Source organism: Muscardinus avellanarius, assembly GCF_963383645.1.
Source record: "Muscardinus avellanarius genome assembly, chromosome: 1".
Classification (NCBI taxonomy): Eukaryota; Metazoa; Chordata; class Mammalia; order Rodentia; family Gliridae; genus Muscardinus; species Muscardinus avellanarius.
Window position 1 is genome coordinate 209,624,758 of NC_137786.1, and position 13,765 is coordinate 209,638,522.

General features: G+C 47.4%; 1 protein-coding gene across 5 annotated transcripts in view; it reads left to right on the plus strand.

The window, feature by feature from the left end:
* Positions 1 to 524: 524 nt before the first annotated feature.
* Positions 525 to 13,765, plus strand: part of LDLRAD3 (low density lipoprotein receptor class A domain containing 3) — a gene marked incomplete at both ends in the record, with an annotated part of 266,525 nt that continues 253,284 nt past the window's right edge. For 4 of the 5 annotated variants that reach the window (XM_080695906.1, XM_080695907.1, XM_080695908.1 and 1 more), the window contains one exon: positions 525 to 570. In XM_080695906.1, the coding sequence (XP_080552032.1) occupies positions 525 to 570 (46 nt within the window). Of the gene's footprint in view, positions 616 to 13,765 lie in introns of all 5 variants that reach the window. The other variant, XM_080695905.1, reaches the window with a different exon arrangement.

The window sequence follows — 13,765 nt, forward strand, 5'->3', positions numbered from 1 at the left end:
CGCACCCTCAGGCCTCCCAGTCACTCGCGGACTTGGGAGAAGCGCGGCATGTTCAGGTCCTGCGCCAGACCCACCGCACCGGAGTCAGCATGGAGAGCAGGTCCCCGAGGGTCGCCTGCCTCTGAAGGGCCGAGAAGGGCTGGTCGCCTATTCCACCCGCCACTAAAAAGAAAGTGCACGATTTCCCATAAGAATTGGCCCTTTGTTTCCACTTTCCCCTGCCCCCTGGGGAGTGCACTCCTCTCCCAGCTGGATAAAGGGCTCCGGCAGGGTGCTGGCGGGAGGGGGGTGCGCGCCGCATCCTCGGGGATGCGGGAGGAGGGGGAGGGACGGGCACCCGAGGCCGGGCGCGGGCGGGGGCGCCGAGGTCGGCGGCCGGCGGGGGCGCGGCGGGAGGCGGGGGCTGACCCTCCCGAACGGCGGGCGGCGGGCGGGGCGCCTGCAAACTTGGCGGGGCGGGGCCGGGGGCGGGGTCGGCGGCGCGGCCGGGCAGGACGGCGCCGGGCGGCGGAGGCGGCCGCGCCATGTGGCTGCTGGGGCCGCTGTGCCTGCTGCTGAGCGGCGCGGCGGGTGAGTGGGGGGCGCGGGCGCGGCGGGGGCGCGGCGGGCGGCGGGGCCCCGGAGGGCCCGGCGGGGTGCGCGCCCGGCCATTGTGTGGGCGAGCGCGCGGGTGCCGGGCGCCGGGCGGGGCTTTGTGTGCGGCGGGCGGGGAGCGCGGGGCCGCGAGGGTGGCTGCCCTGCGCCGTGGGTGTTGGGGAGCCGAGCGGAGGGGCAGGACTCCCCCCGGATCCCGTCCCCCTGGACTCCCCGCGATCGGTGCGGGCTCGCCTTCCCAGGGCTTCTTCCGGACTTTCCGGCGTGCACCCGAGCCTCCGTTTCCCCACCTGCACCGCGCGCGGGACAAGGAGCATCACCCCTTCCTCCCTCTTCTTCCTCAGACTGTGTTTGGTTTGGGTAGAGCGAGGTGAAGCAGGGCTGGATCTGATCCGGGAACGATTAGTTCTCCTTACTGATCCTGGGAGCGACACCTTTAAGTCATCTGCCCTGGGCGCCCTGACCTGCCCGGGGACGCGGGAGAGGACCAGGGGCTTGCTCTGATCGCGGCGGACCTGGCATAGCACGTCCTGTATATCCTGGGGGCCAGGAGAGCAGCGAGCCTCCTTCCCTCCCAGACAGTGGGCCGTTTCCAGAAACTTTTCTGCTTCTGTGGGCAAGCTCCGAATTCCAGCTTGGAACCCTTCCTCCTTGGCCCCTGCTCGCGGGCCTCAGCTGTCAGCCGCCCCTCCTGGGCTCCGCCCGCCCTTGGCCCCCTGATGTTGATTTCTGGGCAGCTGATGTCCAGAAAGTGAGTAACAGGGTCCAGTGAACTTTCTTCAGCAGACGCGTGCTTGCCTGGCGTTTGTGGCATGTCTAATATATGCTGGATCTCCCCCAACGCTTCAAGCAACTTGCCTGTTGAGATGTCGTTGGTGGTGTGTTTGTTAGAAGTCGAGGCTCAGCCCATCCCAGCCTGTCCCTGGAGATGGGAGTGCTTTAAAAGAAAGCCTCATCCCTTCCTTGAAATCCCTGGTCTTGAGCATCCTTGGAAGCCTCTGCGCAGGGCCTGTACCCCTCCCCACAGGCCTATGACATCATTCCCACCCAGACTCCATTTAGATGTCTGTGGGTTTCCACTGAGGGGCCAGGCTGCCCCTGGCTGCCTTGAGTTTTTATCCACGGGTCAGTGTGCTCTGTTTCTCCTGAGCTATTTATTGGGCCACCCTGGGGAGAGTTCCAAGGGGGTTGGACAGCCACTAGCAAGTGTGAATTATTTGGAGGCTGTTAGATCAGGCCTGTTTCCAAGGCGTCTCAGATATGATGACCTGCCTGTATTCACACACTCGGTTCACATAGCTGCCTTACTGAAAACAGCAAGAAGGACAGTTTGGAAGTGACTGTTGTGTGTGTATAGCTACTTGTGGGCCATGGGTAAGGTTGACTGTTGAATCCTCCAGTTGGTACTGGGTTGCTTGGGATGAGTCTCCAACTCTGTAAAAAGTTGTAAAAGTAATTGTGTCTCTCCCTGAGCAGCAGTGGCTATTTAGCATGCTGGTGTACATATAACATAGAGCTAAAATAAATAAAATAATCAAAGGGCCCAAGTAGAAGGGAGGGGATGAATAGTCCAGCTGTCCCTGGCAGAGATTGTCCATTTTCTGTGGGCTTTGCATTATCTGTGTAGTTGCTGTTTTAGGAATCTCTAGGTTGTGTACATTTTTTTTATGTTACATCAAATATCATCTTGCACACCACCGTTATGACCCAGGTGTTTCTGGAAATAGGGCTGGTCGTTCTTCCTAATACTGGCTTTCACAGCCAGATCGGGCACTGTGCCCTTCTGTGGCAATCCTACACTTCCAGTCTTTTCTGGGAAGTTGATAAGACAAGAGAGATTATAAAAACTAGGACTTTGGATTTCTGCCTCCTTTTGATAGTCTGTGAAAGAAAGCTGGGGTCAGAGTGGAGCCCTGGGTCTTTGTAGGGCTGGAAGGCCACAGACATTCCAAGAGCAATCCAGACCTTTGTTGTTCAGGAACCTTCTCAGACACCTTTATGTGTGTGGTGTTCTTCCTTTGTTTTTATTGTTTATGTTAGGGAAGTGAAGCATTGATTTTAGCTATTATGATTTTTTAATGTATCCTGCCAGAGAGACTTAGCCCGCCTTACAATGTCTGATGTCTAGCCTTCCTGCCCATGGTCTGGACACATTTCAGATGGTGGCCGTGCCAGATGGATGGGCGGCTGGTCTGTCTTCTCCCCTCCTGCCAGGCTGCCCTTTGCTCTGACTCCCTGACATTCTCCTCCCACCAGTGAAGAGGCTCCTGTACTCCCAGGAGTGTCAGTATTGACCTTTTCTCCTGGAAAGATCTGCTTAATGGTGTGCGCTGTTGGTTTTATTTATTTTTTAACTAGCTGAGTAGCTCCACAACCCAGCACAGCCCAACTCCGGTGGATAAGACTGTGCACCCAAGTACAAATAAACACACCTCATTGCTTTTCATCTTCAAAGAGGTGTGTCAGAGGCTTCCTGCTGGGGAGTGAGTGTTTTTTCTTAGGGGCCTCTAGGCCATTTGCCTTCAGCCCCAAAGGGGAGGGACAGGGGTGTGAGTGGCAGAGGGTGGTGTGGTCAGTTCTGCCTTGAACCGCTGGGTCACATACCTTCTGGCCCACGTCTCCAGGATAAGTTGACAGTGGACTTGTATTGCCACCATAGAAACCAGTTCAGAGAATTTGGGGAGGAGGGAAATTAAAAACAAATAATTTCAATTAAATAATTTCATATGGAGCCAGGCATGGTGGTGCACAGTTGTAATCCCAGTACTTGGGAGACTGAGATAGGAGGATCACAGGTTTGAGGCCAGCCTCAGCTACTTAGACCCTCCGCAACATAGTGAGACCCTGTTTCAAAATAAAAAATAAAAAATAGAGCTGGAGGTGTAGCTCAGAGGTAGAATGCCCCTGGGTTCCATCCTGAGTACTGAAAAAAAAAAAAATATAGGGCTGAAGGTGTAGCTCGGAAGTAGAATATCCTTGGGTTCAATCCCTGGTACCACACACACACACAAAGATAAAAAATATTCATATGGAATAATGTGTCTTTTCAGCCTGGCCTGTATGGGTTTGCAGGGGAGGAAAGGGAACCCATTATTTGTGGCACATCCGCTATATGAGATTCTGGGCTTACCTCCTTTTAAACATATGATCTCATTGAGTTTTTCCAATGAGAAAATGAGTTTTTCCCCACCTGGCCGTCCCCCTGCTCCCGGGCTTCCTGCGCAGTGCTGTGGGCTCTCCTCTCAGGCTTTGGGACCCGACACAGTTATGTGATTGTTGGTCCTCACTCTTCCTCAGATCTGCTCAGCTGTGGTCACCGCTCTGGATCTATTCTATAAAGTCATGATGGAACTTTGTTAAAATAACCTCGGTCCCCCAGCGCTTGGGAGGCCAAGACAGGAGGATTGCAGAGGTTCAAAGCCAGCCTCAGCTACTGAGTGAGGCTCTCAGCAACTTAGTGAGACCCTGTTTCCAAATAAAGTATAAAATAGGTCTGAGAATATAGCCCAGAGGTAGAAAAGCCCCTGGGTTCCATCCCCAGTACCACTAATGATAATAATAATAATAATAACAACCACAACAACAACAACAACAACAACAACAACAACAACAACAACAACCACCACCACCACCTCGGTCCTTGGGTGGGCAGCTGGTTAGAAAACTAGGTGGGGGGGATTGTCTCAAGCCCAGGCTCCATTGCATGACTATGCAGGGGTTCCTTTTTGTTTATTGAGCTCTGTTTCTTTTTCTTTTTCTTTATATGTTTATTAAATTTAATAACAAGAGATAGTCTGTGCTGTGGAGGCATCTTTGAGTGATGGATGGAGCTGTATTTAGCTATGGGATAGCCCCAGGGACATGTCTATTTTTGATTATTCAAATGAGTCGTCTTGTTTGTTCTCTGTCCCTCTTTCTCTCTTTGGCATATTATGGAGCTTCTTGGGCCATCCTCACTGCTGTGAGTGTGCGTGTGTGTGTGCGTGTGTGTGTGTGTGCTCATGTTCCGTTCATTCTCACTATAGTCATAAAATAATCCGCTCCCTCGGATGCTGGGGACTGTCCTTAAATGAGTTTTCTGGGAGATTGCCAAGGTACTTTTCAGATGCGGCATTTGGGGGTCCACCTTGTTTTGCTGTTTAATATCGCGTGGCATAAGTGGACCTTGGTGGCAGGCTAACTGCTCAGTCCAAGAGACAGGGGTGTTTATTTGAGGTTGTTGGGGTTTTTGGGGGTGCTTGCAGGACTGGGGTTAGCCTAGTGCAGGGTTTCTCAGCCTTGGAATGGCTGGCATTTGCTCTAGACAGTTCCTTGTTGGGGGGGCTGTCCTGCACACAGTAGGCTTTTTTTGCAGCATCCTTGGTTCTAGATGCCAGTTGCATCTCCCTCTCCAGCTGTGACAACCCAAATTGTCCCCAGACATTGCCCACTTACCCCTGCTTGGGATCCCCCCTTCCGTCAGGAGCAAGGCCCCTTGCCATTCATCTGGCACTGCCCCTGCCCAGCCTTGGTGCCTTCTAGATGCAGTGGGTCACAGCGGCATCCTGGGTCTCAGCGGCATCCTGGGTCTCAGCGGCATCCTGGGTCTCAGCAGCATCCTGGGTCTCAGCGGCATCCTGGGTCACAGCGGCATCCTGCGTCACAGCGGCATCCTGGGTCTCAGCGGCATCCTGGGTCTCAGCGGCATCCTGGGTCACAGCGGCATCCTGGGTCACAGCGGCATCCTGTTCCCAGGGGGCCATTCGACTCCTGCCTTACGCTTCTGCAGGCATTGGAGTTTAATATGAATGAATGCACCTTAGCTAGAAATGCCCTCTGCGGCGACCTCTCTCTACTCTCTCCCCTTGGTACTGTAGTGAAAAGTTCTGGCATTCTCTGTTGCAGATTTGCTTCCCTTGGGAGAGGCATATACCCGGAAAACAGGTAACAAGGCAGGTGACAGCTGACACCAAAGTCACCTGGTTCCTGAAGGTTAAACTTGGGCTCACAGGCCTGCGGGGGGCGGGTAAAGGGGGACAAGCTGCCTCAAGTTTGCCTTGGAGTCCTGTTGAAATCTTAACCCTGGAAGTTCCCTTCCTCCTCTCACAGAGCAGTTATTGTTCCTCCTGCTCCCCGCTCCCTCTCCCTGCCTGTGCTTCCTTCTCGGCCATCAAGGGGCTTTACAACTTCAGTTGGTCCTGCCTGTGGTGGGGAGATTGCCTGTTCTAGAGGCAGGCTGGTTTCTCAAAGTTTCATCTTCTACTCTCAAGTCTTTTAAAAATTCGATTCTAGCTGGGCATGGTGGCCCATGCTTGTAATCCCAGCATTTGGGAGGCCAAGACAGGAGGATTGCAATTCGCAGACAGCCTCAGCTACTTAGTGAGGCCCTTTGCAACTCAGTGAGACCCTGTTTCAAAATAAAAGAATACAAAATAAGGGCTGGGGGTGTAGCTTGGAGGTAGAATGCCCCTGGGTTCCATCCCTAGTACCACAGAATAAAAATTCTATTCTAACACTTGAGTTCCCTTAAGACACTTTGCCTTTCAGCTATCATTTTTCTTTGTTCTCTTCCCAGCCTTCCTTGTTTTTTTTCCCTTTCTCTTGTCTTCAGACAAGCTACACACTTGGTTGCTCTCTTCTTCGCGCATGGGTTCTCAGGACAAGGAAAGGCGGCCCCCAAAGTGGGGTGCGGGGCTTCCTGCGGAGCCGTGCACCTCATCTCAGTGAAGGTGCCTTGGGCTCCAGTCCTGGCCTCTTTGAAAAGCCTGCTCTAGCGAGGAGCTCTGGCTTCCCAAGTGTGTGGTTATCATTTCCCTTTTTGCCTTTGAATAACTAAAAAATCTTTCTTATGCCTTTATTCTTCCGTCCACTAGTAGATACAAGCTCTGCTAAGCCAGGCTTGGTGTTGTGCTGTAGAAGTGCCAAGCTGTTGGATCTGCTCCTTGCCCGGGAAGAACCCAATGATCTCCGGATGGCATGAGCTTGCTTTCCTCCCTTTACTATTACCTGGGAATGGTAGAGGCTCTTTCCTGCCAGTGATACCTTGGAGGCATTCCTAAATGTGAGATATATCTTCGACCTTGATGAGAGCAGAGCTGCACAGATGTCACAGAACTCCAGCAAATGGCATTGGGGGATATTTAATCAATGCATCATTCTTGGGCACGTTGCAGAGCTGATGACAAATGTCCTACCTTGCTGCCTTAGCTTTCCACATACATTTTTGATCTTTTGGTGTTCTGAAACTCTTCCAGCTTTCGGCTTCTGAGATTTTGGGTCATTTCTCCTGTGGCGTTTGGACGACAGCCTTCTTCATATTATGGTCATGCGCAGTGTGTATATGCATATGTATCCATTCATCACCCAGTATCCTCTGGAATTGGTTCCTGGGGTCCCCCTTCCTGCACCAGACTCCACAGATTATGAAGTCCCTTGTGTAACATGGCATAGTATTTGCATATAACTTAGGGACCTCCTCCTGTTACTCCAAGTCATCTCTAGATCACTCTAGAATACCGCATACAATGTCACCGCTATATAAGTAGTTGTTATACTGGATTGTTCAGAGAATAATGACAAGAAGAATCTGTATCCTTTGAGTTCAGATGCAGGTGTTTTTTTCCCCCCACATGTTTTTGATCTCTGTTTGGTTGAATCTACAGATGTGGAACTTGTAGGTAGATACAAAGGGCTGACCACTGGTTATTTTCTGCCAGCTCTTGTTCCTACCAGATGTGCACCCCTTGAGGGCAGGAATCTATGCTAAATGTATGTGTCATTTGTTTACTTTTGTGGTGTCTAGAGGAATAAGAATGGCTAGCACTCAGTGGAGGCTTACTCTGCCTGGCAAGGTGCCAAGCACTATATAAGTATTATTTTGTTGTAAGTTTCTTGAATTAAAAACACTCCTATATATAAAAAACAAACAAACAAGCAAACAAACAAACACTCCTATAGCCGGGCATGGTGGCACACCCCTGTAATCCCAGTACTTGGGAGGCTGAGATAGGAGAATCTCAAGTTCAAGGACAGCCTCAGCAAGCAGTGAGACTCTCAGAAACCTAGTGAGACCCTATTTCAAAGAATAAAAAGTAAACAGGGCTGGGGGTGTAGTTCAGAGGTAAAATGCCCGAGTTCAATCCCCAATCCTCCCCAAAACAAACGAAAAATCACTACCAGAATAGTACATCGAGCACATGCGCATACAGAATTTGAACAAAATAGAAGTTATGACGATAAAGCATTAACATCTTCCTTCCATGTTTCTTTCCCCTTCTTTAAGTAACTACTACTAACTGTCCGGTATATATCTCTTTAGCTTTGAGATGGCTCGATATGTAAATACACATCAAATACCGAGGGGCATAATTTAATCAGCCCACACTCTCCTTGCTGGTCACCTTTTCTTGCCTTTTTCCTTCCCCACTGCCCCTCTTGAGTTTCCTGGAGCCACGGGCTGGGCCACTGCACCTGTCATTTAGACATCTGTGCTACTCGAGAGTGCTCGGCCGTCTCTCACCTTGACTCATGCCGCTGGGCTCATGGAGGACACTGCCTCTGCCTCTATCTCAGAAGCACACCGTGAGACCGCTTTGGTTGTTTGTGAGTTTCTCTCTTTTTCGGTCTCTTAAAAGTGCTTGGCTCTTACCTTGCACGAAAAGATGGACTTGTGGTTATTCCTGTCAGTCATAGCTATTTGCTTCACCATCGTCAAATTTACCAGTTCCCTGTTTTCATGTACGCACAGCTTTTCATTTTGATGTCATGTTTTAATATCTTTTTTTTTTTTTTTTTAGCTACTGGGGATAGAACCCAGGGGAATTCTCCTCCAAGCTACACCCCCAGCCCTATTTTTTTATTCTTTAGTTTGAGATAGGGTCTCACTGAATTGTGGAGGGCCTCACCAAGTAGCTGAGGCTGTTCGCGAACTGTGATCCTCCTGTCTCAGCCTCCTGAATGCTGGGATTACTAGCGTGTTCCACCTTTTAATATCTTTTAAAAGACATTCTAGGCTGGGCATGGTGGCACATGCCTATAATTCCAGTATTTGGAAGGCGGAGACAGGAGAAACACAGGTTTGAGGCCAGCCTCAGCAACTTAGGGAGGCCCTCAGCAACCTAATGAGACCCTGTTTCAAGAACAAAAGGGGGAGCCAGGCATGGTGGCGCACGCTTGTAATCTCAGCATTTGGGAGACTGAGACAGGAGGATCACAGTTCGCAGATAGCCTCAGCTACTTAGTGAAGCCCTTTGCAACTTAGTGAGACCCGGTTTCAAAATACAGGGCTGTGGATGTAGCTTGGAGGTAGAATGCCCCTCCCTGGGTTCCATCCCCAGTACAAAAAAAAAAAGAAAAAGAAAAAAAAAAAGGGGTATAACTCTAAGGTAGAATGTCCCTGGGTTGAATCCCAGTATAAAACAAACAAACAAAACCTAAAAATAAATGACACTAAATAGCAGGTGCAGAGCTGGGCATGGTGGCGCACACTTGTAATCCCAGCATTCGGAGGCTGAGACCGGCGGATCGCGGTTCCGGGACAGCCTCAGCTACTTAGTGAGGCCCTCCGCAACTCAGTGAGACTTGGTTTCAAAATAAAGAATAAAAAATAGGGCAGGGGGGGTATAGCTCGGAGGTGGAATACCTCTGGGTTCCATCCCCAGACCTGCAAAATAAATAAATAAATAAATAAATAAAATAAACAATAATAAATAAATAAATAAATAAATAAAAATAAATAAAAATAAATAGCAGGTGCATTCAACAGTGTACAGAACTTGATGTAGGTGAAGACACAGGAAGGGTTGTGACCAACTTTATCCTGGCCTCACCAGTGACCAACAACTCACAGCTCCCTCCTGCTGTGGCTGGCAGAAGTGGTGGCTATTAGGTATATACTACTCTCTGGGTGTCCTTAGCTGTCTTCCTTTGAGCTCGCAGGTTAATGTCATTCATTTAAAAACAGCTTTAGCTGGGCGTGGTGGCTTGTAATCCCCGCCCTTGATCACGCAGGTTCAAAGCCAGCCTCGCTGCTTTAAGAGACCCAGTTTCCAAATAAAATATAAAATAGGTCTGGGAGTGTAGTCCAGAGGTAGAAGGGTTCCATCCCCAGTACCACTAAAAAAAAAAAAAAAAAAAAAAAAAAAAAAAAAAAAAAAAGCTTTAAAAATCTTTTTGGTATCTGGTGTTTATTCAGCTAGGTAGTGTGATCTGAGTGTTTGTTTGTGTGTGTGGTACTGGGGATTGAACTCAGGGGCATTCTACCTCTGAGCTATACCCCCAGCCCTATTTTATTTTTATTTTGAAACATGGTGTTACCTAGTTGCAGAGGGCCTGCTAAATTACTAAGGCTGGCCTGGAACCTGCAATCCTCCTATTTCATCCTCCAGGGACTGGGATTACAGGAGCGTGCCACCACGCCCAGCTGCGCTGCCATTTGATAGATGAAGAAACTGGAAAATGAAGACATCTTGCCAAGCCATCAGCCGGCAAGAGTGGCTTCAGAATTGGCACATGGGTCTGCAGAAGCTCAATCTTGGGCGACCAGCTATTGGTTCTGTTGTTTTGCTGTTTCTTATTTCTTGGAAGAAGCAAGGGAGCTCACTGTCTAGCCTTGCTGGAGAATTTCATCATGGGATGCTGACGTTGGTATCGCCTCTCAGCTCGTCCTACTGGATAGAGTGGTCTGTTGGAGAGCCACTGGAGAGGGGCATCCCAGTTGGTTTCATTCTAGTGGCCTGTCTTTGGCAGACAGAGAATGATGGTCTGCTATTCTCCTATGTGGAGAATTTATCATTATGGGAGATTAAGTTTGACTTGGCAGAGGCTTGATTTATTAAAAGAAACAATAATAGTGATAGACAAATTATTTAGCCCCATGAGACTTGCCTTTGAATATGTTAATGATGGAGAGAATTTCCTTTCTCTTTGATGGAAACATTTTGTTGGAATGACAATCCAAAGCAATATCTTTTTGATCAGTATGCTTCTCAAATACTTCTGGGTACTATAGAGAACGGCCCCATGTTTTCAATGTCTAGAAATAGATTTTTCTAGACAAAGAAAGTACTTACGATTATGCTTCACATGAAAAGAAATTTAGGACAAAAATTACCTTCTGAGGCCGAGTATAGGTTTTCATGATTCGAGCCGATGATTGGTGTTATTTATTGTGGCAGGCAAAATTTTGATGTAGTGCTTTAGAAAGATGTTAGGAATCCTTGACTCTGTCGCCTGTGTATGTTACTGGGAATTGAACTCAAGGACATTCTACCTCCAATATACCCCCAGACTCTCTTTAATTTTTTTGTTTTGAAACAGGGTCTCTCTAGGTTGCTGAGAATTTTACTAAGTCTCTGAAGCTGTCCTTGAACCTGTGATCCTCGTGTCTCAGTCTCCCAAGTACTGGGATTATAGGTATGTACTGGCTCCTTGGCTCTGTCTTGATACTTCACCCCAAAAGCTCTTGTTGGCAGTGGTACCTTGTGAGAGCGTATTGCTTCAGGTTTGCAAAGAAGTAATCACTATAGGGAGACCAGAATGAATCTCAGGTTTTCAATCTCTCACTTCCAAGACCTCTTCAGAGAACTAAGAACTGGAATCTTCATTTCATGAGTCATCATGTTATTAAGAGTTGAATGATAAATTGGGTACATTTGCTGATGCCCAAATTCAAGTGTGAGGTTTTTTTTTTTTTTTGGTTGTACTGGGGTTCCTGGAAGTCCTTCTACCTCCGGGCTACGCTCCCAGACCTATTTTATACCTTTTTATTTGGAAACAGGGTCTCTTTGATCCTCCTGTCTCCGCCTCCCAAGTGCGGGGATTACAAGTGTGTGCCACCACGCCCGGCCCAAGTGTGAATTTTGACAGACAAATAGCACAGTGTGCAGAAGAGGCTGTCTCTGTCCTGGAGAGTGGCCGCAAAAAGGGAGGGCAGCCATTTAGCTTACTCTGGAACAGGCCCCCGGCATCCGGGAACTGGAGGGACGTGGAACTTATGAATAACTTGATTTAGAAGGCTTGCAGACCTACGGTGCCAGTGTTCCAGGTGACAGTGGACATTCTATGTGTGTTGGCATAGAGAAATGAAGGCATAAAGGTTGTTTAGTTTTATTGAGTTAAAAATCCTTGCTCCTTAATGTAAGGCCCGGCGAGGTCAGCTCTGGGGATGTCAGAAGCATATCCTCTTTGGTGTCATTACTGAATGAATCGGAGCAGTGTTCTTTAGGAGTCGTTAAACTAATTGGATCTGGCTGAAAAATGAGCCACAGTCAGTGAAACCTCTTGATTGGTTTGGAAAGTTCTAAATTTAACTTTTTTATTGCAAAAATAAAATGAGGGATTTTGGGGAAGACGGAAGAGTGATTAACAACACCAGGTATCCATTTCATCAGTGCTAAAGTCGTAAAAACTGGTTGCTGCTAAGAGAAACCTGAACAGAACTGAATAAGGTATTTCAAATACACATTTACAAAACCATTATGGTAAGTCTGATTAAAAAGTATGGCACTAACAGGTGAGCCCATCTGGCAGAAACCCAAGGAGTCAGAACTGGAAAGAACCGATGTTAATTATTGTAAAAGAGATAAAGTTGAAAAGAAAGAATGACTTGCTTTAGGAATATTCTGTATTAGTGAAAGATGTAACTAATTTTGTAAATGTTATTGAGAAACTTCAAACATTGGTGGAACCTCTGAAGGACAGTAGTGATATCGTAGGGCAAAGATTTGACATTCTTAGGATATCTTTATATGAAAATGATAACAAACATCCCAGAGAAGCTAATGGATGTCAAAAATTAATAAGGTTGCTCCCTTTTTTTGAGTACTGAACTTATGGGTGCAATCAATGATGATAAAAAAAATTGGGATATATATTCAGAGAAAGGGACACCATCCAGAACTGATGGGACAGTATCCGTCTCTTTTGAAAGTACTCCTGAAGTGGGACTCAGCGAATGCTGCACAGCGCAAGGGACGTCTCTCCTTTCTTTTGACTGAAGTTCCACGAGGCGGATGGGATCTGCTGTGTTCTCTGGTGTCTGCCTCGTTTGCGGCTACACTCTGTCACCTGATTCAGCGCTTGGCATAGCGTCAGCCACATAATATGGTTTCCTGTAAGCCTCCCACAGAAAGCAATGGAAGGGTCACTACAGATATGGGACCCTGACGTTGAAAAAGATTGGGAATTGAAAGGAGAGTCAGACGAAGCCACGGTGAATGCAGTTTTACCCGGCCCAAGCCAACGCTGGTGACAAATTGCTTCTCCTCCTCTAGATATTAGGACAGTCTCACTGATCTTCAAAGATCTTTACAAGAAACATGGTTAGCTTAAAAAGACAAAGAAAAAGAGGTCCTTGAGAGCAAAATGGATCGTAGCAATTTCAAATCAGGTGATAAATTAGATACATACATTATGAGCCCAGCATGTGGCTTATAAGAAAAGGTTTCTGGCAGGTTAATAAAACTGCTGTGTATCTTAATTTCATTTGAAAGGGAGTTTACATAGTTTACTGAATGAATGGGAGAACTTACTAAAAGGAAAAAAATGAAAGCAGTTCTGTTTTATAAAATAACAGTGTTAAACATGTTAAATAGTCGTAAACTTACTCTGCTGGTCTAGTTTAAAAGGAAATAAAAATTTGCTGGTGACCCCTCACAAACAGATTCTAGGAAGGAAGCACATCAAGAAATATAATCTTAGAGGGAAGCAGAGGGTTATATAAATACCTCAATTATAAGACTGTATGTAAAACAAAATGTCACTAACTCTAATCTAAAAAAAAATGATCCATCTGTTCCTTATAGGAGACATGGTACAAACTAAGAGATAAAAAGAGAACGCAAAGTCTGAGAAAATCTATTATAAGGGCTACTTTTATGGTATCAGATCAGTAATATCATAGTGTTAAGCATTAAGATAGAGAAACAGGGTTACTGCAAATGGCAGAAAGTTCATTAAACAACAAATATATCATCATCCCACTAAAAGAGACATGAACAATACTGAATTAATGAAAGTGTTGAACATTGTGTAAGCATAAAACTAGCTAGTGCTTAGAGTTTTCTTTTTTCTTTTTTTTTTAAGAAAAGTTTATGCGATAGCCGGGCTTGGTGGCGCATGCTTGTAATTCCAGCATTTGGGAGGCTGAGACAGGAGGATTGCGGTTCATAGCCAGTCTCAGCTACTTAGGCCC